Raw genomic sequence first — 26,921 nt, 5'->3', positions numbered from 1 at the left:
GCGCGGGGTGCGCTTTTACGCGCGGAGCCTCGGTCGGGTCCTCCTGCAGTCCGCGGAGCAGCGGCAGCACAGACCCATCAGCTCCAGCTCCATGGAGGACGAGTTCCTGTTCAACCTTCCTCCGGCGGGAGACTCCAACGCCTCCGAGGAGGAGCCCAGCTGGGGGGCGTCCTCGGACGGCGGGGAGACGGTGCACCTGGCCGTGCGCTGCGTCATGACCTCGGTGTACATCCTCATCGTGGCCGTGGGGCTGCTGGGCAACATCACGCTGGTCAAGATCTTCATCACCAACAGCGCCATGCGCAGCGTCCCCAACATATTCATCTCCAGCCTGGCGGCCGGAGACCTGCTGCTGCTCCTCACCTGCGTGCCGGTGGACGCCTTCCGCTACTTCTCCGAGGAGTGGGTGCTCGGCGAGGCGGCGTGCAAGCTCATACCCGTCATCCAGCTCACCTCTGTCGGCGTGTCGGTGTTCACGCTGACGGCGCTCAGCGCGGACAGGTAGGACGACCTGAGCCCCCCCCCCCCCCCCCCATTTACACACACACACACACACACACACACACACACACACACACACACACACACACACACACACGTATATACACACATATACACACATATACACACAAAACGGCCGTCACTCAATATTCAATATTCCCTCACAACACAAATCCTGACCCGGATGAGTCTTTGCTCTCATCCCTGGCTGCCGTCTCGACGTGACGCTGACCGGATCATATTTGATGACATCACGGAAAAAAGAGTTCAGGGAAAACTCCCCGCAGTTGAAGACAGAGCCTGGCTCTTCTAGGAAATATGATAAATATGGAATATATTAATATGATGAGTTCAGGGAGCGCAGGACAGGTGAACATTAACATGTGCATCACTTTTTGAGCTCCATCACGTGATCAGAATGAATTTCACATCTTTCAGTCACATGATGAACATAATTATAAATATCACAGATGCATGTTCTTGTGTTGAACGTTAAATGGATCAAATATGTGTTCATGAATGTCTTACATGTAAACATCAACATATATAATAACATGTCAATCACACGCAGACATTCATGTCTGAACTGATTGCTTTAGCGATCGCTGATGTTACATCAGTACTAAACTCCGACCACCACTGAACACCTTCCTGGTCGATACGGGCTGACACGCCGCCAGGATTATCCCGCACCCTCAAATGGTCGTAACACGGGTGATGTCACGTGTTGGCAGTCTACAGACACAACTCCAGCCGTGAGCTTCAGCTGCCAAGGTGCCGTGCCAGAGTGCTCTTGGTCTTGGTTCTGGTGGTCTTATGCAGAGCTCTCACCCCAACCCAGCCCAACACATCAACAGGAATTATCAACCCTAACCCTTGGTTCCAGTGGTCTGGTGGTCCTGGTCTTGGTTCTGGTGGTCTTGGTCTTGGTTCCAGTGGTCTGGTGGTCTTGGTCTTGGTTCTGGTGGTTTTGGTCTTGGTTCCAGTGGTCTGGTGGTCTTGGTCTTGGTTCTGGTGGTCTTGGTCTTGGTTCCAGTGGTCTGGTGGTCTTGGTATTTACGCCTGAGGAAAACAGCTCAATGCATCATCATCCACATCTAACAAAGCACTGTCCTCCTCCTCTTCCTCCTCCTACCCCTCCTCATCGGGGGCAGCTGGTGAACAGACTCCACCCCCTCCGTGCTACGCCATGGCGTCCCACACCTGTGCTCAGGTGGTTGAGGCTGTCAGTTGCTTCCAGCCTGTCAGGTAGTAAAGCCTCAGCTGACTTGTGCTCCGGCACTCTGGCAGCTTCGTGACAGAGGACTGGATGAGTTCTCAGCAGTGTGACTCCTCCCACATCTCATGGACGCCGCAGTCTCTGACTGAGATGGACAATGGCCGGCTGATGCAAACGTGGGGAGACGTTTGTGGAGGCGTGCATCGATCTGGTTAAGTCTCAGTCTTTGCTCTCCAGAGGAAGACGGGCCGTCGAAGGGATGAAAGAGATACAGAGACAAGACAGACAAGCGATGACAGACGGACAGAAACCAGAAGAAGACGAAGATGAAACTCAGTGTGACGGAAGCGTTGGTGTTGCTGAAGCACAGGGACGGAGTCGCCGTCTGACAGGTTCAAGACAGATCCAGCTTCCTGTGTCCCACCAACACTTGACGTTCTTGTTCTCATGTGGACGTTGGTCGTGGCCCTTAGATGCCGATGTCCTCTTGGCAGAATTTCCTTGTTACTTCATCAAGGAGGACGTTTCCCCATCTGACTTCCTGGTGGATCCTCAGACCGCCACCTAGGCCAGGCTGATGGCTAACGGCAGCAACGCTGTCCTAAAACACATCACCGGTACGACCCAGGTTTCCCTCATCCAGCTGCGTGACCAGTAATCAGCAACAGCTTGACTGGAGGTCTCGTGGACTGACTCCAACACTTGTGGTTCCACACTTGGTGTGACCCCTATTTGCCTTTCACAGTGACTTTGACCTTTGACCTCCAAAATCTTCAAATTTCTTTGAGACCCAGTGGATATTTGAGCTGAATGTGTAGAAATTGCCCTCATAGTGTTTCTGAGATATCAGACAATATCGAACAGGACAGATGGACGGACTGGAGCCACAGCGACACTGGCGTTCCGCCCTCAGCTGTATGGACTCATAGAAACACAAAGGTCACACTGTCCGCCATGTTTTTGTGGCTGACAGCATTAAACCCTGAGTTTTAGTTATCGGCAGGGTTTTTTTTTTAGCTGTTCCCTCCTGTCAGGCTAATGCTAGGCTAATCACCCTCTAAACGACGCTTTATACTTTGATGATTTGGTTACTTTCTATTTTCTCCGAGGTCCCAGTTAAGGTCTTTTTACTGCTTCTCCTTCCAATGAATGTCATTGTTTTCAAGGAAATACTTGGGAAGATGGACTCCTGGGAGATCTGGTGCCGCCTGTCAGAGGAGGCCTTCTACAGAGCAGAACTATTTTTCATGAATGTTCCTGGTGGCGTAGAGGCGGCGTTGGAGATGCAGAGGGGTTTGAAACGGCTCATCAGTGCCTCCAGTGCTTGCTGGTGACGCATGAAACACACCCGTAATTAGTCATTAACAGCCTGATTCTCCACTTAATATTTGGGCGTCTGGGTCACTTCCAGGACGCCGCCGTCCAGACCTCCGCTCTAATCCAAGGTCGTTTCTCTCTGGGAAGTGTAAGACAGCAGCAGCAGCGCCAGGCTGGCGAGGTGAAACAAGGAAACGCCACCATCTTTCTGTGTTTTTGCTTTGAAAAGCCAAGCTGACAGCCTGGTTTGCCTGCGGGTGGCAAGCAGACTAAACCGCCTCATGAGGAAGACTCAACCAACCTGGGAACCAGAACTCTGTGTGGACCACTGATGAGATGGCGGATGAGGAAAATGAAAGAACAAGGGAACGTTGTCCTCCAGACGCCGACCCCGAGGACAAATATTGTAGTTGGTTGAACATCCCCTCATCTGTTCTACACAAATGTTCTGTTTATATTTTAGAGCTTTGTAGAACGTCATCTTCTCTGAGAACCACATGATGACGTGAGTATGTCCAGGGACATTTCTGCAGGCTCTTAGAGAACTGAAACCTGAAACACCAAGAGTAGGAATCAGGCCTCTCTGAGACCTCTAGCCACCCGGTCGAGGCTTGTTCTGGACCAGTTGTCGGGCTGTCACAGTGCAGCGATCCGGCCTTCATTATTGTCGGTGTTTCTCTGAGAACATTTGGAGGAACGGACGGAGGTTTAAATTCAGTTCTTTGGCTTGCTCTGCCCAAGGATAGGCCCTGCTCAGGGGTCGTGGCCTCCAAGGCTCCAGGAATGTTGTTGAGCTGCTTTGAGAGACCCTTCAAACACATTGCAGACATCGGTGATGCAGGGGATGTGATGTGATTCTCAGATCCGTTTCTGTGGAGATTCTGTGGATAAAATGTCTGGATGTGATGAGAGATGAAAAGTAGAGCGAAGAAGAAGAGGAGTCATGAGATTCAACTCTTGCGGTGACAGAAAGTGGAGTGTTGAAAACATGTCGATGGCTCCAAACAACTAAAGCGAACAGGACACAAGCATCAATTGCAGTCGGAGTGAGAGGTTTGGCCATGTGACTCGATGGCTGATGGGTCGACGCAGATCATCAAAAGGTTCTGTTAACTTAATTCATGCTAAAATGTGACAAACAAACAAACATGGACGTTCATCTTGTTGCTGCCTGATGACGTCAAGCAACAACCACGATGTTAATCAATCAGTGTTTCAAAGAAATGCAGGTGCCGTCAGGAGGAGGTAAGTTATTGTGTGTGTGTGTGTGTGTGTGCATGCGTATGTGTGTGTGTCTACATGATGTGAAGACACAAATCAACAAAACAAGACGGACACAGTTCTGCTCTGATCCAAGGTCAGACGACGCAGACCTGGGGACACAGCTCCCAGTGTGTGTGTGTGTGTTTGTGTGTGTGTGTGTGTGTGTGCACGTGGAGTAAAGGTCAGTACAGAGCTGAAACGTCACAGACGTTAATGCAGCTGGAGCTCAGGTTAAATTCAGGAATCGACCTTTTCATGCAGACTGAAGACCAGAGAAGAGCAGCTGGTTGCACACGCCGATTCCTGTTTCACGTTTTCTGAATCGTGAATAATTCAGTGAAACAAACACAGCAGAGAGGACAGGCTTAAACATGTCAATCACATCACCTGTCCGTCAAAACCCAAACAATAAATAGAGGTTTTTATGCCCTCATACAGGTGTAAACATGCGAAGGAAAATGAAGCCCGTGTTTGTCAGACGTCCCATGTGACATTCACCACATTAATTCTTCCATGCTGGCGACCCTCTGTGTTTTTACTCTGACACTGTAGGGGGCGCTGTTAGAGATCATGGTGCAGAGCCGTCTACAGAGAGTCTGGTCAACTCAGGGTTCAAACGTTCAGTCCAGCTCTGTCATGGGATTGGCTCAGAGGCAGTCACGTATTTTATGGGCGCCGTGTTGGCTACCATTAACCATTCTTTATCCAATGATACACGAAGCAAAGCAAATATCAGAGATCAACTTTCTACTTTAATAGATTAACAACAATCAACTTCTACAGATAATCAAAGATGCCAAACTGCACAGCTCTTGGCTGCCCAGCAGGAACGGGGCAGAAACAAATGCATGGTTTTCCCTGTGACACCAAACGGAGGAGGTCATGGGAGCTGAAGTTGGAGAAACACTGGACACCGACTGGTTTCTCCCTGTGATGGGAGGTTCATGTCAACTTCTCTCTTTGACTTTGTGAAGAATTTGCATTGGAAGAGTGAAGTCATGTCATCATTTATTCATATCATGTTCTCAAAAACTCCCAACACCACTTCAGAAATGAACGATGAAGTTCACCAAGACTTATGCTGGCCTGAAGCTAGCCTTATGTTAGCGGGCTAGTTATCTAGACTAGATGCTTAGAGAATTAGGAGCTACCATCAGGACTAGTGTGGTTTTCTTGGTTTGCCTCCGTACATATATTTTTAATCAGAATCATATATCGTCTTGGGAGGGTTTATGCGAGTTAATAATGATAATACTAATGATAACACTAACAGTAAGTAACAATATGACTAAGACCAGGTTAATTCTAGTTGTATCTTAGTCATTATAATTTTTTAAAGTAATTTCAACCTTTTTTCAGTGATGGATGAACTCGGGAGACTAAGGAGAGGTTAAACAGCTCCATGATTAATTGAGCGATTGGGCTATGACACATTTGACAGGCTCATTGAAGACGTTTAAGCTAAATACACACTGGGTCATTGAAGTGAGGCCTTTTACACCATGACAGACGCTGACAAGGACATTTATAGACTTATTAATGGTGAGGATAAGAGATTTAGCCGGTACCGGCAGGCCAAGCGCTGCGCAGCCATGGCAGTCACCAAGGCAAAAACACGGGCATGGTAGGAGTTTGGTGAGGCCATGGAGAATGACTATTGGTCGGTCGGCTCTGAAAAAGTTTTGGCAAACCGTCCATCGCCTCGGGGGGAGGCAGCAACTTGCCCACAGTTTACTGTGGGGACGGGAGGCTGCTGATGCTGGGGAGATAATTGGGCGGTGGAAGGAATACTTTGAGGAACTCCTCAATCCCACCAACACGTACTCCATGGAGGAGACAGTGTTTGGGTAGTGCTTGGGGGGGGGGTCGTCCAATTTCCAGGGCAGAAGTCGCCAAGGCAGTTAAACAACTCTGCAGTGGCAGTGCTCCGGGGTGGATGAGATCCTCCCTGGGTACCTCAAGGCTCTGGATGTTGTAGGGCTGTCTTGGTTGACATGTCTCTGCAATGTTGCGTGGACATCGGGGGCGGTGCCTTTGGAGTGGCAGACTGGGTTGGTGGTCCCCGTCTTTAAGGAAGGGGACCAGAGGGTGTGTTCCAACTATCAGGGGATCACCTCAGCCTCCCTGGAAAGGTCTGCTCCAGGGTACTGGAGAGGAGGGTCAGGTTGGTAGTCGAACCTCAGATTGAGAAGGAGCAGTGTGGTTCGTCCTGGCTGTGGAGCCGTAGATCAGCTCTTCACCCTCACTAGGGTGCTGGAGGGGGCATGGGAGTTTGCCCAACCAGTCCACATGTGTTTAGTGGATCTGGAGAAGGCTTATGACCGTGTTCCCAGGAGCACCCTGTGGGGGGTACTCCGCGACTATGGCGTGGATGGCCCCTTACAAAGGGCCGTTCAGTCTCTCTACCGGAGGAGTGAGAGTCGGTCCGTGTTGCCGGCAGTAAGTTGGACTTGTTCCCAGTGAGGGTTGGACTCCCACAAGGCTGCCCTTTGTCACCGGTTCTGTTCATAACTTTTAGGCAGGTGGTGGGAGGATATCGTCTCTGCTTTTTGCAGATGACGTGGTCCTCTGAGCTCCATCAGGTCACGACCTCCAGCTCTTGCTGGGACAGTTCGCAGCAGAATGTGAAGCGGCTGCAATCAGAAGCAGCACCTCCAAGTCTGAGGTCATGGTCCTCAGCTGGAAAAGGGTGGTTTGCCCACTCCAGGTCAGGGGGGAGGTCCTGCCTCAGGTGGAGGAGTATCTCAGGGTCTTGTTCACGGGGTCTTTCTGGGTGAGTCTCCATGTTCTCCCTGTTCCTGCTGGGTTCTCTCTGGTACTCCAGCTTCCTCCACAGTCCAAAGACATCAAGAGGGACCAGGTTAATCCAGACTCTAAATTGACCGTAGGCGTGGCTGGGAGAGCCAATGGTTGTCTGTGTCTATGTGTTGGCCCTGCCATGGACTGGTGACCTGTCCAGGGGGAAGGCTGCTGGGAGAGGCTCCACCCCCACCACCCTCAGCAGGAGGAGAGGGAGAAGATGGATGGATGGAGGGATGATGGATGGGTGGATGGTGGGATGATGGATGAATGATGGATGGATGGAGGGATGATGGATGAATGATGGATGGATGAATGATGGATGGAGGGATGGATGATGGAGGGAGGGATGGATGGAGGGATGATGGATGAATGATGGATGGAGGAAGGGAGGGAGGGATGGATGGATGGATGAATGGATGATGGATGGATGGAGGGATGATGGAAGGATGATGGATGGATGGATGATGGAGGGATGATTAAGGGATGGATGGAGGGATGATGGAGGGATGGATGGAGGGATGATTAAGGGACGGATGGAGGGATGGATGGAGGGATGATTGAGGGACAGATGGAGGGATGATGGAGGGATGATGGAGGGATGGAGGGATGATCTTACAACTTAAATTGTTCCTAATGGACAAACGTGACATCAGTTGCTTGTTTACAGCTCAAACAGTCCACTGATGCACAGAAAACCCTAAAAAAGTACTAAATGCATCCTGTTGTTTTGAGATGAACTTTTTCATTTGCTTCATTAAATGAGCAAGAACCAAACATTGGTATTCTTCTAAATTGGGGGAGTCTTTCAACACACTGGAGGGCAACAGAGATGGTGTGAAGGGTTCTAAAGGTGAGCAGGTTCTTGTTGTGGCTCTGGTGTTGAACAGAACCCCACCAGCTGACAGCTCAGCAATGATGCTGCATTACAATCTTGGTTCAAACAGATGAACCAAGATTTTGTCTCACCACAGTTGAAAGACACTCCCGTCTTCTGTTCCTGTCCGTCCCTCGCTGGCTCTCTGTGTCTCGTTTCTTCTACTGTGTGACGCCATCACAATGCTCCTGTTCCCACCTCAGGATAGTTTGTTGCCAACAGGCAGCATCGTGGCTGTCCCTCAGCAGTGTGGTATGAGCTCATTTCCTGTTCCCACAGATGAGGGTGGCAATGTGTCTGACCCTGATGGCCTCTAATGAGCCCCTAACGACACTGACGGCTCCTCACTTGCCTGAAGCTTCTGGACCACTCGAATGGACAATTAGCATCATAATTGCAGCACCGCCATCACTTCCTGTTAATGCACACAAATATCCTGTTTCTGCTCTAATGTCCTCAAACACATGAGCAGACTGCTCAGTTTGGACAAACTACTAGAAGGTCGGACTCCTGTGGTTCCCAGCAGAAGACGAGGTCCTGTCGTCCGACTGGGTTGCTATAAAAAGATGGAAGATCCTGGCAGAACAACCTCATGTTGGCATGAACACAAATCTTCTCAGACTGAAAGGATCGTGTATCCATCGAAGTCTGAAACGTGAAACAGCAGAATGACCCTCAGCATTAGGAGGAATTCTGCTGGAACCGATCGGAACGTGGACGTCCATGGCAGAGGTGCAAGGTTGGCTGTGAGATGAGGACGAGTCGCTGTAGCCACGCTGGCCCTTTAAACGAACCTGCTTTATGACATAAACCTTGGAAATGCTTTGATATCCTGAGTCTAGACGAGGGAGGTTTGGCTGTTAGCACCACACGGATGTGGAAGATGAAGCTTTCATGGATTCACATTTTATTTGTAACAAAAGGAGAACAGGAAGTTCCCTGATCAGCATCAGATTTACACAGTAAAGAACAGGCAAGTACACGTTCCTTCGCCGCCAGAGAGTACATCTGTGCCCTGAAGATGATGTACGTGATGGAGAATTGGTGAGAAAATGAATGAAAGCAGAGGTGTGAGGGGAGAAAAGGATTTCCTTTAAGCTCTGCTCACCAAATCAATTTCTCTTTCAGCGTTCTGTCGCTGAGGAGACCTGAAGAGTGAAACTCTGCTCTGCGTAGTACTGATGAATCAGCCGATGGACGGCACAGATGGACGGAGCCGTTCTCACCTCAGCCACGGCTTCTATTACCTCTGCCATATCAAAACTTAACCTACAAGGATGTAAAACTAAACCTGACGTGTCCCAGTCAGTCCGTGACTCACCGGGCTCGAGTGAGATCAGCGGGCCGCCGAGTTGAGGAAATTACATTCTGCACATGCTGAGTGTGGCTGGCATCTGGAGCAACAATTACAGCTCAGTGACAGAGCTCTTCTTTTAGGAGAAAAGACAACGTTATGGGGTTGCAACAGATTGGTCGCTATGGTAACAAAGGTTGGGGCCATGTGAGCGCCACATGCAGAAAAAGTGGACCACAAAACCTCATTTGAATTGTGTTGAAAGCACTCAGGGATAGATGGAGGTCAGGGAGGAGGGGAGGGCCGGCCCACAGCATCACACCCTTCTACAGTGCAGGAGAAGCTACATGTCACAACACTTAAACCAGAAACACTGCAGAAGGAGCGATCGGCTGAAGCTCCCCCAACCACTTCAGTTAGATCAGAATGGATGGTACAGTTCACCCCTCTGCGCCCCCCCAACACACACACACACACACACACACACACACACACACACAGGCAAATCAAAGGTCAGCTCTGAAAGAGGAGAACGTTAAATTAAAAACATCTGGGAACAGATAGTAGAACACTCACAGATCCCAAACACACCGCAGGTACAACAAGGAGATTGAGTCCAGAACACTTTTCCACCAGGTCTGGGCCAACATCCTGTTGGACTGCAAACTCACCTCAGCCTGACATGACCGACATCTGATATGGTGTACAGTTCTTCTTCTTCTTCTTCTTCTTCTTCTTCTTCTTCTTCTTCTTCTGATGTTGTGTGGTCTTCTGTATTCCTGCAGATATCAGACAACTGGGCTCCAGGGGCCTTTTGTAAAGTCCCAGAGACGTTTGGTCGACTCGTGGCTCCTGTCTTGCAATCTGTCAGCTCATATGGAGGCATTTATTTTCTGCCCCGTTTCCACACACATGTACCTGTTGTCTGTAACACCGGACCATCTCTGTGACACCTGATGAGTTCATGAAGGTCCTCCCTTTTGTTTTACTTTCAGTTCAGTATTAACCTCGAGTACATTGGAAAAACCTTTACTGCAGATTTCAGAGACTGTGGACAGTGTGGTAGCAAAAACAAGCTAAAAGGCTAAAATTGAGCTAACAGGCTATTGCTAACTCTGCGGCTAACTTTGTCATGTCTAGGTGGCAGAAAACAGTCAAAATTGGCTTCTCATCCTATGAATACTGCTAGCATATTTTGCTTTTCACAATAAAACTATTAATACAAAACTGAATGTTATTCAAAAGTGGGATTAATCAATGAATTAATCATTAATGCATTCAGACAAGTAAAAATCCTAATTTTACTTGAGCAGACATATCTGACGGATGTTCAGTGTTCTGAGAACTCTGTCCTTTACTTTGCTTGTGCGCCGTGTCTGCAGGCGTCAACAACATCAGCGTTATCACGAGGACGACCCGTCTGCTAGCTATTACAGTCACAGCATTCGCCCCCGCGTACATTCACAACTGAAAGATTTAGATTTATAAATTCAAACTGAAAGTCTAAAAACTGCACGTTGTGAGGAGTAAACATTCTCCACCTGTACGCTGGGGATTTGCTTAGTAGCTCTACATCCGTGTCAGCGCCCCCCACCATCCTGGTGTTGGAGGATGAATGTGAATGAGTGTCACCTGTCCTTGAATAAATAAAGCTTGAGACATTCAGGCAGGTAGAAATGCTGGCTGCTGGCTCTTGTGAATATTGGTGAAGGCAAGAGGTTCTTTGGCACCGTCTGAATAAACAACAGTGGTGCTGGATCATGTGACCTCTCACAAGCCTCCATCCAACAAAGCCTCTTGTCTTATTTCCAATCACTACTTTATTCTCCTCACTTTTTGAGATGACCAAAATTCAAAATTAAGTTCCAGACTTAGCTCAACATACATTAGCATACAAACATCCTAGCAGCCAGCGTACATCCTTTCATCATTTAAGCCTCCCAGGAATGAAGAACCTCTGGAGGAGAACCTGATGGACCCGGCTGGCTCCTGGGACATTATTTTACCCCCCAAAAGTCCAGCATCAGGACGTAGCACTGTCTGAAGGTCGAGGAACTATGGGGTGCTGAGCATCTCTGAGTGGTTCTCCAGTCACCATGTTTAAGACAGTCAGTACCACAACTGTTCTATTTCTGGTCTGGATTAGAACCAGCGACCTGCAAAACAGAACATGTAGCGCTTCTTCATCCAACAACTGGCTGGTCTTTAGCCATGAAGACCAAAGGAATGGTTTTAGTTCTGGAACAAACAGCTCTGTGGAGCTGTAATAAGAACATTTAGGTGGAAAAGGAGCTTCAGTAAGTGGTGGTGGGCGGAGCGGAGCAGCATCATGGGCCCGCGTTCACGGAGGAACAAATGGAACCTCTGAAGCAGTCACTGCTCTACTTCTAGGAGAAGGTGGCTGCATCAACAGTATTTGTGCAGATCCAGAGAAGTGCCGTGATCCTGCAGCGAGAGACGAACCGTCTGGGATGTGGGGGGTCGTTGGTTCCTGCTGTCATGACTGGATTTCTAGGCTGCGAGGGAAAAGCAATTTTAAGCCTTTGAGTCAGTCAAAGCTGCAATGCCACAAGATGGGACAGTTTCTGGGGGCGGGGCCTCATTTCTTTCCTTCCTCGTTTGGGCTGAACTGGGTCCTCCGGCTCAACCCTTCTGAGGGCTTGAGGTCTACTTGTTGCCAAAGTGAATGCTAAATGCTAGTAGCTGTTGTGGCTGAGTAACTCTGGTGGATAGAATTGGACCGGAACCGGAATTGGTTTTGCCGCTGCATTTGGCGGAAGGATGCACCCTCTGAGTTCCCTCTTGTTGATTTAACCCTCTTGCTGCTTTCACTGAGTTTATCTTCTGAAATTGACAGCCTGAGGAACTTGAAGTGGTGCGCTGCTGCAAGACATCAGCCATCAATAAATCATGAGAGGAGCCTGAGATGGCATAAGATTTATGGAGCCCAGTGTGTGACGGAGCAAGTCTCTCAGGTTTGGGAATGAGTGAATAAATCACCCTGCAGTTCTACAGTTTCATTTGCAGACGCTTTTGTCCAAAGCGACGTACAACAATGTCAGCTATGAAACAGGAAAGAACTGGACGAGGCCGAACCTTTGTTTTAGCGCCGCAGGTCATGTGATCACTGGTGCATCTGCTAACAGGATCTCTCGAAACCAGCAGACAGATGTTGATGACATTTGGCGGGAAGATGGTTCATCTCAGCAGGAAAATTGCAAGGGAACAGTTCTAGGCCACAGGGAAATCCCTGGAGCTCCTGGCTATTGCTAATCAGCGTTAGCCACCTCACAGGTGTGTAAAGATCAAAGTCCTGCGTGAGGCTTTGGAAGGAAGGAAGAGCATTTTTACCAGGTTTTGATGAAACCAATGAAAAGTTAGAAAAGGGACAGTTTAAGTATCAAGGACTTGGAACTGGGAAGTAAAGTATCGCCAGACGGTGAATGAATAAACGTGTGGTGGAGGTCAGCAAGGCTTCCCACTAACTACCTGCTGCTTCATGACCAGACACCTGCTGAGTCCTCGCCACTCGTCTCCTTCATCTACATTCCTGGTGCAGCTCAGCGGGGACGTATATGGAATTGAATATGAGTGCCAGGACAAAGTTCCATTGTTGTCTGTCTTCATCCTCCCATCTGCAGACACCCGTCAGCTGATGGCGCCTCTCATTAACCAGTAGAGCCAACGCTACTGCTGTGAGGGAGGCTCGCCGCTCCTGCTGGCGTTCATGTTCTCAGGTAGACAATCTATCACCTGTAGGCTCATTAGACTGTGACCTCATGGTAATAAACCACATCACAGAGCTGCAGCATAATAATTACGATGATGACAACAAAAATAAGCTAAGCACTGCCCATGAGATCACGTGACACGGTAGCAGGAGATCATGAGACATCAGCTCGCAGGAAGCAGCTTTGTCTTCACCGTCTACGAGACGACGAGGTTTTGAAACGCAGGTTTTCTGACTGGAGTTCTGTGTCTGTGTGTCAGGTACAAGGCCATCGTGAACCCCATGGACATCCAGACGTCCAGCGCCGTCTTCTGGACGTGTCTGAAGGCTGTTTCCATCTGGCTGCTGTCCGTGCTGCTCGCCATTCCGGAGGCCATTTTCTCACAAGTCGTCACCATGCAGGTGAACAGGCAAAAACCAAGTCATGTGATTAACATGACAAAGAGGGAGGGGCCACATTGAAGTATGAATTTTGTGTCCTTGTCCCCTCCCCTTTCAGAGTCACAGGGACTACGCGAACGTGACCTTCGTCAACTGCGTGCCCTACCCACTGTCCAATCAGATGCATCCAAAGATCCACTCGGTGATGATCTTCCTGGTCTACTTCCTGGTTCCTCTCACCATCATCTCCATCTACTACTACCACATCGCCCGCACACTCATCAAGAGCGCCCATGACATGCCGGGGGAGGTCAGCGAGCACACCAGAAGACAGGTGAAGGGTGGGCCAATGAATGGATGAATACATGAGTGGATGAATGAAGACTCAGTGATACTTTACTGTGTTGCTGCATTCAGAGGTTTATACACACTAATGGTGGAGGCGTGGCCAGGTGGAGGCGTGTCATGTGGAGGCGTGGTCAGGAATGGCATTTCAAGAGTGTTTTCAGTTTGAACCTCCAGCAAAAAAGTTCTGCTTCACAAAACGGCTGGAAAACTCTGATGCGCAAATTAACGTAGCGTTTGTCACTTCCTGTGCTTAAACTGCTGAACATTCTTCAGTCTGATGATGACCACCAGGTACTCTGTTTCATCACCTGGTATCTTGGGTCGATGACTTTCATCTCAGATTAGAATGTTTACCTCCGTCATCCATCCATCATCCATCCATCATCCATCATCCATCCATCATCCATCCATCCATCCATCATCCATCCATCCATCATCCATCCATCCATCATCCATCATCCATCCATCCATCCATCATCCATCCATCATCCATCCATCATCCATCCATCCATCCATCATCCATCCATCCATCATCCATCCATCCATCCATCCATCATCCATCCATCCATCCATCATCCATCCATCCATCATCCATCCATCATCCACCCATCATCCATCCATCCATCCATCCATCCATCATCCATCCATCCATCCATCCACTATCTTTATTCTCTTACCATGAAACCTCAGGATGACGGCCAAGCTCCTCTGTTGTGTGGGAACAAATCAGTCAGATTGTGGGAACCAGCGAGATCTTGGGGCTGTGGCGTGTGGAACAATCCCAGCTCAGTCCGAGCCAGCAGATGAGGTGGTGAAGGGTGGTTCAGTGATTTCTGTGTGAAGACGTGAATCCATGAAGAACTATTTTGCTTCAGGAGCACAAAAGAATATTTTTATCAATTTGTCCTGGCCGGCGACGCTGAAGGCTCATTAGGGTGACAGCTGATCGACAGCTCAACAATAATTGTGCACTCAGAGTTCGACAGGAATTGGGGACGCCGTGGCGGCGAGATCAATGTGACCTGAGGCCATTACAGGTATCGACCCCTCAGCCCACCCAACTTTTGGTGACTTGGTGGCCTGTACACAGAAAACAAGTCCAACCCGCCAGAGCTCAGGTGATACTGGAGGAGGGCTAAAGGGGGAAGGAGCCTTTGATTTCACGCCAGTCACTGATTGGCCGAGCCGTTTCGCAACATCAGGTTCAGAGTCGACATTCAGTTCACAAAAAAATGCTCCAGATTCACATTCTGATGTGAGTCAAGGACATTCAAACAAATTCACTTCTGATTAAGACCTCATTTGAAGACGTATTGGGATTGGGGTACTTCCTCTGTTCAACACAGTGGTCCCAAACTATGGCCCGCCTCCACATTTGGCCCCCCCCTGAACAATACCAGAGACGCATTTTGATTTTTTTCCATATATGTGTTTGTATTTGATAATAAAATTGATAGCGAGCTATGAACTATTTTCATTATTAACTATTAAGGTGTGTTCACACCAAATGCAACGCGAATTTTGACATTGCTTTATTCGCGCGAATTTGAACACTGGATCAATAGGTTTATATTCTTGAATAAAGCCACGCAAAAATTCCCATTCATGTTTGGTGTGAACTCAGTCAGTCAGTCTCTATTTCTTACACCCATAGAACGTGACATTCTAGTCCACCCTCCTGCAGTCTGTGCTCCTATCTGGCAACCCCAGGAAAAAAACCCTGGACCCGAACCCAGAGAGGGTTATTAGGTGGTGTGGCTCTCTGGAAAACAAGACATTTTTACCTTGAGGCACCCCTGCGATCGCCACACTTTCTCTGTTCCAAACTGCCCCCGGCCCCCATCAGAGAAAGGGAAGTTAAGTGGCCCTCGCAGGAAAAAGTTTGGGGACCCCTGGTTTAACACAACAAAAGTTCCTCACTGATTCAGTAGTGAGGGATGAGTTCATAATGGTACATCTGGTTCCCTGGTCTGGGGTTCCAGCAGCTGGCGATATCTGCAGGTTCAGTTCTACGTGTACATCACATCCACCCCGGTAAACACCAGAGCGGTGGATGGTGGAGGTTCAGTTCTACATCAGATCCACCAGTAAACACCAGACCGGTGGATGGTGGAGGTTCAGTTCTACATCAGATCCACCAGTAAACACCAGACCGGTTGATGGTGGAGGTTCAGTTCTACATCAGATCCACCAGTAAACACCAGACCGGTGGATGGTGGAGGTTCAGTTCTACATCAGATCCACCAGTAAACACCAGACCGGTGGATGTTGGAGGTTCAGTTCTACATCAGATCCACCAGTAAACACCAGACCGGTGGATGTTGGAGGTTCAGTTCTACATCAGATCCACCAGTAAACTCCAGACCGGTGGATGTTGGAGGTTCAGTTCTACGTGTACATCACATCCACCCCAGTAAACACCAGACCGGTGGATGGTGGAGGTTCAGTTCTACATCAGATCCACCAGTAAACACCAGACCGGTGGATGTTGGAGGTTCAGTTGTACATCAGATCCACCAGTAAACACCAGAACGGTTGATGGTGGAGGTTCAGTTCTACGTGTACATCACATCCACCCCAGTAAACACCAGACCGGTGGATGGTGGAGGTTCAGTTCTACATCAGATCCACCAGTAAACACCAGACTGGTGGATGTTGGAGGTTCAGTTCTACATCAGATCCACCAGTAAATACCAGACCGGTGGATGTTGGAGGTTCAGTTCTACATCAGATCCACCAGTAAACACCAGACCGGTGCATGTTGGAGGTTCAGTTCTACATCAGATCCACCAGTAAACACCAGACCGGTGCATGTTGGAGGTTCAGTTCTACATCAGATCCACCAGTAAACACCAGACTGGTGGATGTTGGAGGTTCAGTTCTACATCAGATCCACCAGTAAATACCAGACCGGTGGATGTTGGAGGTTCAGTTCTACATCAAATCCACCAGTAAACACCAGACTGGTGGATGTTGGAGGTTCAGTTCTACATCAGATCCACCAGTAAATACCAGACCGGTGGATGTTGGAGGTTCAGTTCTACATCAAATCCACCAGTAAACACCAGACCGGTGGATGGTGGAGGTTCAGTTCTACGTGTACATCACATCCACCCCAGTAAACACCAGACCGGTGGATGGTGGAGGTTCAGTTCTACATCAAATCCACCAGTAAACTCCAGACCGGTGGATGTTGGAGGTTCAGTTCTACATCAAATCCACCAGTAAACACCAGACCGGTGGATGGTGGAGGTTCAGTTCTACGTGTACATCACATCCACCCCAGTAAACACCAGACCGGTGGATGGTGGAGGTTCAGTTCTACATCAGATCCACCAGTAAACACCAGACCGGTGGATGTTGGAGGTTCAGTTGTACATCAGATCCACCAGTAAACACCAGAACGGTTGATGGTGGAGGTTCAGTTCTACATCAGATCCACCAGTAAACACCAGACTGGTGGATGTTGGAGGTTGAGTTCTACATCAGATCCACCAGTAAATACCAGACCGGTGGATGTTGGAGGTTCAGTTCTACATCAAATCCACCAGTAAACACCAGACCGGTGGATGGTGGAGGTTCAGTTCTACGTGTACATCACATCCACCCCAGTAAACACCAGACCGGTGGATGGTGGAGGTTCAGTTCTACATCAAATCCACCAGTAAACACCAGACCGGTGGATGGTGGAGGTTCAGTTCTACATCAGATCCACCAGTAAACACCAGACTGGTGGATGTTGGAGGTTCAGTTCTACATCAGATCCACCAGTAAACACCAGACTGGTGGATGTTGGAGGTTCAGTTCTACATCAGATCCACCAGTAAACACCAGACCGGTGGATGGTGGAGGTTCAGTTCTACATCAGATCCACCAGTAAACACCAGACTGGTGGATGTTGGAGGTTCAGTTCTACATCAGATCCACCAGTAAACACCAGACCGGTGGATGGTGGAGGTTCAGTTCTACATCAGATCCACCAGTAAACACCAGACTGGTGGATGGTGGAGGTTCAGTTCTACATCAGATCCACCAGTAAACACCAGACCGGTGGATGGTGGAGGTTCAGTTCTACATCAGATCCACCAGTAAACACCAGACTGGTGGATGTTGGAGGTTCAGTTCTACATCAGATCCACCAGTAAACACCAGACCGGTGGATGGTGGAGGTTCAGTTCTACATCAGATCCACCAGTAAACACCAGACTGGTGGATGTTGGCGGTTCAGTTCTACATCAGATCCACCAGTAAACACCAGACCAGTGGAAGTTGGAGGTTCAGTTCTACATCAGATCCACCAGTAAACACCAGACCGGTGCATGTTGGAGGTTCAGTTCTACATCAGATCCACCAGTAAACACCAGACCGGTGCATGTTGGAGGTTCAGTTCTACATCAGATCCACCCCAGTAAACACCAGACCGGTGGATGTTGGAGGTTCAGTTCTACATCAGATCCACCAGTAAACACCAGACCGGTGGATGTTGGCGGTTCAGTTCTACATCAGATCCACCAGTAAACACCAGACTGGTGGATGGTGGAGGTTCAGTTCTACATCAGATCCACCAGTAAACACCAGACCAGTGGATGTTGGAGGTTCAGTTCTACATCAGATCCACCAGTAAACACCAGACCGGTGGATGTTGGAGGTTCAGTTCTACATCAAATCCACCAGTAAACACCAGACCGGTGGATGGTGGAGGTTCAGTTCTACGTGTACATCACATCCACCCCAGTAAACACCAGACCGGTGGATGGTGGAGGTTCAGTTCTACATCAGATCCACCAGTAAACACCAGACCGGTGCATGTTGGAGGTTCAGTTCTACATCAGATCCACCCCAGTAAACACCAGACCGGTGGATGTTGGAGGTTCAGTTCTACATCAGATTCAACAGTAAACACCAGACCGGTGGATGTTGGAGGTTCAGTTCTACATCAGATTCAACAGTAAACACCAGACCGGTGGATGTTGGCGGTTCAGTTCTACATCAGATCCACCAGTAAACACCAGACTGGTGGATGGTGGAGGTTCAGTTCTACATCAGATCCACCAGTAAACACCAGACCAGTGGATGTTGGAGGTTCAGTTCTACATCTGATCCACCAGTAAACACCAGACCGGTGGATGTTGGAGGTTCAGTTCTACATCAAATCCACCAGTAAACACCAGACCGGTGGATGGTGGAGGTTCAGTTCTACGTGTACATCACATCCACCCCAGTAAACACCAGACCGGTGGATGGTGGAGGTTCACTTCTACATCAGATCCACCAGTAAACACCAGACCGGTGGATGTTGGAGGTTCAGTTCTACATCAGATCCACCAGTAAACACCAGACCGGTGGATGTTGGAGGTTCAGTTCTACGTCAGATCCACCAGTAAACACCAGACTGGTGGATGGTGGAGGTTCAGTTCTACATCAGATCCACCAGTAAACACCAGACTGGTGGATGGTGGAGTGGTGGAGTCTTAAAAACCTGGGTTGCTAACAAGAGTCTAGAGGAGCCTACAGAGGTGCTGGAGGTCATTAAAGGTCGTCAGGGGAACACAAGAAGTCTGAAGCTTAGTGGTGGTGAGCTTGAAGTCATGTGACCCTGGTGTAGTTCCTTTATAGGCTAACGTTAGCTTAGCACTGCTAACATAGTAAATGATCTCTTCTTGGTGGACTACTAAACACCATGTCACGATCCCTGTCTTGTGTTTCCTGTTTTATTTTGTAGTCATGTCCTGTCTTCCTGGCCTCCCTCCTGTCATTACCTCATGTGTCTCACCTGGGTGATTGCACCACCTGTGTCTTGTTTCTCCTCTTGTATTTAACCCCTGTGTGTCTCCTTTGTTCCTGGTTGGGTCATTGTCATCACTTGTCGTTTTTTGCTGTCATCATTTGGCGTCATTTGCAGTTGTCGCCTCAAGTTTCCAGTCTCCCGTCATCCGTCACCAGCCTCTAGCCTCCAGCTCTCCCCGCCTCTAGCCCCCGGCCTCACGTCTCAAGCCTCCAGCTCTCCCCGCCTCAAGCCTCCAGCTCTCCCCGCCTCAAGCCTCCAGCTCTCCCCGCCTCAAGCCTCCGGCCTCACGTCTCAAGCCTCCGGCCTCACGTCTCAAGCCTCCGGCCTTCTTAATAAACTTCTTTTGCACCATCCCTACTGTCTGCACTTGGGTCTCAATCATCATCCCACAAACCTCGTACATGACACACCACCTCCCTGTCACGCCAACTTCCTGGTGGACTCATGACATTTTCCTACAGGTGAGTGAATTTTTCTGGAGCTCCTGGCGTTCTTTGATCAAATGAGATTGTCTTTGTGTTGGGTTTGTTTGATTGATGTGGTAAGACGTCATGGGACCGCAGGCCGCTCCCCATCCAGTCAGTAAATGTCAGCTTAAGTGTTGTAATGCTCAAACACCTCCAGGTTGGTCGGGGGAAAGAAATGAGAAACGGGGTGAAACTAAAGAATGTACATGTCTTATTCTGGTGAAACAAGACTCCTGCAGACAAGAAATAGATGGATTTTCCCTCTGAGCTTCAAGCTCGTGTTGTCACTCCGCTATAAACCCTAAACTCCAATGCACATCACGGTGGGATGGGCGCTCCTCGGGCGTACGTTGTCTCCAGCAGGTTCACAACTTTACCAAGAGTAAATATGAGCGTAGCAGGTTAATGTGCTCTGCTTTCTGCTGTTTGAAGATGTTCTAGCGCCTCTGCAGAACATTTAGACTCAAGGATTTGATGAAGCTCGCCAGTGTCCTTAGAAGAACTTGGATGTGATTGGTTAAACACTTCAGTTAGTCCTTCAAAGCTGCAGCCCTCTGCAGGACTCATCACCACCAGCTTCATACACAGCTTTTAGTGAAGTTTAATAGCATCAGAACCTGCGGTGGATTACATCACTGCTGACGTCATCAGAGATCCTTCACCTCACTTTACTTTGTTTTTCTTCCACCTGTGTGAGAAACAGAAGCCATTTACAACCAGACAGCAAGTACTTCCTGTAGCTGTCACCATCCAAAAGTAAAGGTCCTGGAACGTCTTTGTGCCTGCGATGAATATGACCCCTTCAAAAATATTATTCACTCCTTCAGGAACCAAAACAGAAAAGCATTCAAGTGAAACGTGACGTCAGCAACCTAAACCAACCCAAACTCAAGGTACAGTGAGGAAATGTTAGCCTTGCAGCTAACACAGGCTGCTAACTGGACTCCACAACAGTCTTTCAGTTATTTCCAATGAAGATGTGCCAACACCGAGTAGGCTAGCTTAGCAACTACCTTCTGTCCATTTCCTGTCCAGTTAGGGGATGAATTCTGGTGGTCTCGTCTTTCTGACCCCTACTACCAGCCATTGGGCTAAGCTAACTAGCCTGGGTCTCAGGTCCCTAGAGCTATCTACTTGTCTGTCTCTGAGGACAATGGACTATCCTTATATTGGAGTGTTCCTGTTAAAGCCACATCACACTGGAGTGTGAACACAAGGACATTAAGAACACAAAGCTCCGCCCACTTCATCACTCTCAAGAGACCAAATGGCAGGTCAGACGTTTCCTCTGTGGAACCGTTCACAGCATCCCTTTAATGTGGTATTGAGACTCCAACACGGTTGTTTACACTTTGCTGTCACTGAGTGCAGGAATGCATCTAAATTGTGGTTATTTTTTTGGTGTAATCTCTGTGTAACCATGACGATTATTCCCTCTTCTGTCGACCCTCCAGATGGAGACGAGGAAGCGCCTGGCTAAGATCGTGCTGGTCTTTGTGGGCCTATTCGCCCTCTGCTGGTTCCCCAACCACGTTCTCTACATGTATCGCTCCTTCCACTACCACCAGATGGACCTGTCGTTGGCCCACCTGGTCATCACGCTGCTGGCCCGAGTCCTCAGCTTCTCTTCCTCCTGCGTCAACCCCTTCGCCCTCTACCTGCTGAGCGAGAGCTTCCGCCGCCACTTCAACAGGTGGGATCTCTTTGCTGTCAGCTTTTCCCAGTTCTCCATGTTCTCGGCAGCAACAGAAGCTGACAATGAGTCTTCAGATTCATTCAGTAAAAATATCTCATTAAATATCTGTTGTTGGGTGGTGCATTAATTCTACAATATTTGGCATCAATGATTGATTCGGTGGCCAAAGTCGGCCGAGGAAGGAGGTCCCCTTGACCCACAGAACTTCTGCTGACTCGTAGATTCCTGACCAGAAAAATGAAAGCAGTTTCATTGTTTCCACGTCAGTCTGACAGACGTCTCTGTCACTCGTCTCACATGCAGCACAACGCTTCTCTACTGATTCGTGGATCCAAGCTATAAATCAGGACATAATCCTGCGCCGCGTCCCCAACAGGAGGCTTCAAGGCAACCGTTAAGACCCACTGATGTGTTAGTCAGCTGAAAACAAATCAAAAGTTTCAGGATGTGTTTGTGGAAGTATTGGGTACTTCATCAGCTCGCAGTAAAAGGATGTAATTATGGCGGCGGTGTTCCCTTAATCCACCTCCTCCAAACATCCCGCCGCTCGTTATTAAACTCCCGGTTAGTCTCAATCCTCCTGAGCGCCGGCTGTCACAGTGAGATCACCACCCGGGGACCAGCTTTGTACCTCCATTTGAGGCGGTCCTCAGCACCGGGAGGGAAATGCAGGAAAACTAAAACGGGCCTGTGGGAGTCATTACGAGGGATTGTTGGGAAACACCTGGATCCATTTCTGATGACTGAGTCAGAGCCGTGGTTGTGTCTGGCCTGGAAAAGGCTGATGAATTCACTCATTCCACCTTGATTCATCTTAGTTTAGACCAACTAAATCCTCCATTAGAGAATAATTTGATATATTTGTCCGAATATGGACTTCCTGTCCAGCAGCTCTGACCTGGGAGCTCCGGTTGTACTGGAGCAGCTTTTATCTCAGTTGCTCCTCCCTCAGGGTTGAATTTCACCTTCTTACTGCCTTAATGACAGTCTGTGTCCAGTGATCACTGCTGGCAGCTGGAGCGTTCCAGCAGCCACGTTCTTGTTCTAACATCAGCAGAGTAGTTTCATTTTCTCATCACGTGACAATCACATGATCCCTCAAAGTATTTGAAATGACAAAATCTCTGACATAATTCTGGGTGTTCTGGCCCACCTGTGACACTCATGTAGCATGTTGCTCCCAGTACGCTCCCATTTGGCTCCCCGTATGTTTGTGTTGTGGTCGGGCGCCGCTGCGTTTCTGTCATTGTGCTGCAGCTCTACTTCGAGCTTTATTTTGATGGTCATGTTTACGGATTAAACTCCAGACAGAAATGCTCAGATCTGTGGTCTTGAATATTTAATTGTTGACGTCTATCAGTTAGGAACAGTAACTCAGGATCTGAAACACCCACATTTACCCAGCAAACCTTCTCCTGGCCAACAGCGTTGAAGGGTCACACCACCATGGTTTTCTCTCTCTCTCTCTCTCTCTCTCTCTCTCTCTCTCTCTCTCTCTCTCTCTCTCTCTCTCTCTCTCTCTCTCTCTCTCTCTCTCTCTCTCTCTCTCTCTCAGTCAGCTGCGGTGTGATCGAGGTCCTCCTCCAGAGCGCCAGGCCAGCTACCTACACAGCACCTCCCACATCCGCCTCACCTCCATCAAGAAAACCACAGCCACTGCTGCCATCATCGCTCCAGCAGTCAATGGCAGTTCCAGCAAACAGGAAGTGGCTCTGTGAGGGTCCATCGACTTCTCGGACACACAAGGTCCGACGGCAAAGAGAACTCGAGAACTGAACCAGCATCCTGTTTCTATGGATACCAGAGCAGCACTGAGGGTTAATGAATCCCAGGTCCGTTTGTGTCAGTGTGATTGAGTGTGAATGTTGTGGTGAATCCTGGGGGGGGGGGGGGGGGGGGGTTTGACCTTTGAACTGCCACTTAGAACTAAGCTGCTGTCACTGGGGCAGTTAATAAGCCGCTACAGCGAGTAGACGTGAGAGGACGTTAGCAGCGGAGGCCAGGAGGAGCCGGCCAGATGAACATCAGTGCTCTGCTTTGACTGACAGCTGGTGAACGAGTGAATGAATGAGGCAGAGACAGAGATGCTCTCACGAACCACGTCAATAGAAAGGAAGCTGCTGCACCGCCTCAGAGCATGTCGATGATTGACGATCTCTCCTGCTTCACCTGTTCATTAACAATTCAGTTGCTTATGTATGCACTTACATTTCCACGCACACACACACTTGCACAAGCACATGCGCACACACAAGTGCGCGCACGCACACACATGCACATGCATACACACATGCAAGCACACACTCGCACAAGCACATGCACACACATGCATACAAGCACACACACCGACTAAACGAAGGGTCGTCCAGTCTAACTGCTGGTTGTCACCTCAAGCTCTCAACCCTTCAAACACACAATCAGATGGAGGCGCAGCTGAGACAGCGTTGATGGAGCGTCTCCATGCACCTGCTGACACCTGCGAGACGGCTGTGTGTCTTCAGGACTTCAGACAACCTGACGGAGGACTCATTGCAGTTGTTACTGAAGTGGACTCACTCTGTATGATTACTCCTGCAGTGAGGAGATCTACTTTCATTGACGGGGGAAATCACGCCAGCCATAGTCTCCGCCCCTCAGCAGCTGACAGGTGCTTGTCCTGCTGCCATGAAGACCAGAAGCTTCAGCGCTGCTCAGTTGGAACTTTGGAAGGTACCACAGGTGCCAACGGAGCTTGTGAGTTTTGTTCACCGCCATTTCTACTTTTAATATCTGCTGTTTCGTTTGAGTCTTCCCATCCCCCTCCTCTCGCTTCGGCGATGGTGAAAGTCTCCTGGTCCAGACCTCTTTCTCCTCTCCCTCAGACGCCTCAGCCAGCGTCCACCTGGCCTCAGGATGGGACTCACACCAACTGCCAGCTCCTGGATCTCATCGCCGGGTCATAAAAGGGCAACAGCTGCGGTGGTGGACCCAAACACGCAGAGTCGGCCAGACACACTTGACCTCGGGCGTCACAGCTGGAGGGTCTCAGCAGCTGTCTGACTTCAGGAAGGTGTGAAGCTTCCTCACCTGGATGTTTACTCTCTGACCGGCTGCAGCAGAACGCTGGTGAAGTCGTGGGCGGCCATAACTCTGGAACGCACTCACCACTGGGGACTTTTGGAGAAGGAGGAACAACTTCAGTGTGATGTCACGTGAAACCGCGACTCAGGGCCTCAGCAACTGTTTGTTTTTGTGGGATTTTATTGGCAACATCACAAACCTGTCATGGCTGCGCTCATCTTTTCTGTGTGACCGAATCAGAGGTGCAGATACGCCTCCCTCGATCGTCACGTGACCTGCTGGTCAACTTTACCTGCAGTCAGACCCAGGGAGGGTGAGGGAGGAGGAGTGAAGGAAGAAATGACACCTGCAGCTGGCTGAGTGGCGGCGATTGCGACGCGTCTCTGTCCTGAAGTCGTCTTGACACGCAGAGGGATTTTTCTGAATGTGCCATCCCGTCATGTCCTGATGTTCCGTGGCAGGTGTCCAGATTCAGGTGCTGGTCAGTTTCCTGGAGGGCATGAACCTCCTCTGGCTAGTGCCGCCCCCACACTCCAACTTTGCTCACCGCAGGTGTGGCTGTTGTACCACTCATGTCACCAAACGTCTGCCATGGATGTTCTCCATACAGGACAAATCTAGGAGGCGTGTCTTGTGGCCTCCCACCTGTATCCATTCATCGGTTAAGGCTAGGCCACACCCCCAGCCTGATGAAACTGGGTCTTTTCTAATTTGTTCTTGTGACTTCAGCTGATAAAATAAAAGTCTCTGACTCGTGTTTAAGACTTCTGAGTCCTTCTCTTCAGTCCTGCATGAGAGGTCACTGAGCTTTCAAATGAAGAGTTCCAGAATAACCGCCAGGTCGCCAGTTTGAGACGCGTACAATCTAAAATGAGAGGGCGTGTGAGTGGAATGTGACCCTGGTCCCACCAAACACCCACCCATCTTTTGTCAGTTTGGGTGGGTGTTTGGTCTCGGTAGCAGCCACAACCATCCATTCTACGCCCATCCAGCATCCCTGCAGGGAGGCGGAATCTGAATGACAACCAGATTCTGACTCTTGACGGCATTTTCATGCCTCATCACTCACTCACCTTCACATTCACAGCGGGGCGCTGGCTGGCGCCTCGGCCTGGACATCATCCACTGGAGACATTACGCTGTTAGAACACACAGGTGTGACAGTTGATGATCTTTTTCATCTCATTATGAATCTTTTGGTCTCAAACATGTTCCTCACAATGTTTGTTCACAAAAGTGTTCAGGTCTGGTGGGAGCTGCTGGCTCCGCCCATCAACGTGAAACCCAGAACACACCGTGCATGCGTTTACACACCAAATCTGATTCGGGTTGGTTCCAGTTGACTGCAGCAGCCACTTCCTTGAATGAATGTGGTGCAGCAGCAGGGTGTCACACACGGACACGCGTGGCCTCTCTGCTCACAGCGTGACTTCAGGACCAACTGCAGAGCTTCGCCAGTCGCTCGCCAGGACGTTGGATTGTGAGTGGCTGGATTTAATGAGAGAGCAACGGCAGCCTGTCCTGCCCCATCACCTGACCAGCCAGAGACTGACTGGCCTTTTCAGTTGCCTAATTAAACTGATTAAAAGTCAAAGAGTCTGAATGACACTGACAGCAGCTCAGTCTGTGTGTGTGTGTGTGTGCACGCGCTGTAACTCTGGTCATTGACAGTTTGACTTCTTTGACAAGGTGTTACAGGCTAATGTGATGTCAGCACCAGTTCTTCACTCACTGCTCTAATCTGTCTTGTGGTGTGTGTGTGTGAGAGAGAGAGACAGGCTGAGAGAACCCTTCACTGGGATCTAGTGGATATCTTGAGGCTGCAGGTACGACCCGAGGTTGAATCTTTGATTGTGAACGCGTGCAAGCGTGATGTCATCAGATCTTCAGAGCGGCCTGTTGAGTAAATTAAGTGTTGGTGTGACAGGTGACGTCTTTGGCCTGGAGACACTTTCCAACAGTAAATAAGGAAGTGCAGGATGGAGGTGTTTGTGCTTTTCAACAGGCTGCATTGTTTGCTTGCTTGTTCACATACTTGCTCACGTGTGTTGCGTGTCACAGGAGACACGCAGGGCAGGTAGCGTGATAAGAAAAGGAATCCCTCCGGCCTCAGATCCAAACTTGCACCCTTGAGCTCATGAAGACGGTCCAAGTTCAGGCGATGGTGCCAACCCAGCTGCT

The 26,921-nt window shown here is 49.3% G+C and overlaps 1 protein-coding gene across 2 annotated transcripts; it reads left to right on the top strand.

The window, feature by feature from the left end:
- The first annotated feature begins 69 nt into the window (after positions 1 to 69).
- On the top strand, positions 70 to 25,497 carry nmbr (neuromedin B receptor). 2 transcript variants are annotated; one of them, XR_015110574.1, is made up of 6 exons: positions 71 to 501; positions 13,261 to 13,402; positions 13,500 to 13,715; positions 21,439 to 21,677; positions 23,236 to 23,512; positions 24,258 to 25,497. XR_015110574.1 is itself a non-coding variant. In XM_086189090.1 (5 exons), the coding sequence occupies exons 1-5, from the start codon at positions 92 to 94 to the stop codon at positions 23,396 to 23,398; spliced, it is 1,170 nt and encodes a 389-aa protein (XP_086045216.1). In that variant the 5' UTR covers positions 70 to 91; the 3' UTR covers positions 23,399 to 23,564. The 2 variants fall into 2 exon arrangements, 1 of the variants encoding a protein (XP_086045216.1); XM_086189090.1 differs by lacking the exon at positions 24,258 to 25,497 and having other exon boundaries at positions 70 to 501; positions 23,236 to 23,564.
- The last annotated feature ends 1,424 nt before the right edge of the window (positions 25,498 to 26,921 follow it).

Source organism: Aulostomus chinensis, chromosome 20 (genome assembly GCF_037954235.1).
Source record: "Aulostomus chinensis isolate RoL2024-O1b breed Wild chromosome 20, RoL_Achi_v1.0, whole genome shotgun sequence".
In the NCBI taxonomy this organism is placed as follows: domain Eukaryota; kingdom Metazoa; phylum Chordata; class Actinopteri; order Syngnathiformes; family Aulostomidae; genus Aulostomus; species Aulostomus chinensis.
Note: the sequence above shows the minus strand (reverse complement) of the source record. Positions and strands in the feature narration are given on the sequence as shown.

What these genes read in the sequence shown, in the direction of transcription:
- nmbr (XM_086189090.1), top strand. Translation starts at nt 92, where the DNA reads ATGGAGGACGAGTTCCTGTTCAACCTTCCTCCGGCGGGAGACTCCAAC. An exon ending in GCGAGCACACCAGAAGACAG is followed by an intron (nt 13,716 to 21,438) that starts GTGAAGGGTGGG and finishes TCGACCCTCCAG; the next exon opens with ATGGAGACGAGGAAGCGCCT. An exon ending in TTCCGCCGCCACTTCAACAG is followed by an intron (nt 21,678 to 23,235) that starts GTGGGATCTCTT and finishes TCTCTCTCTCAG; the next exon opens with TCAGCTGCGGTGTGATCGAG.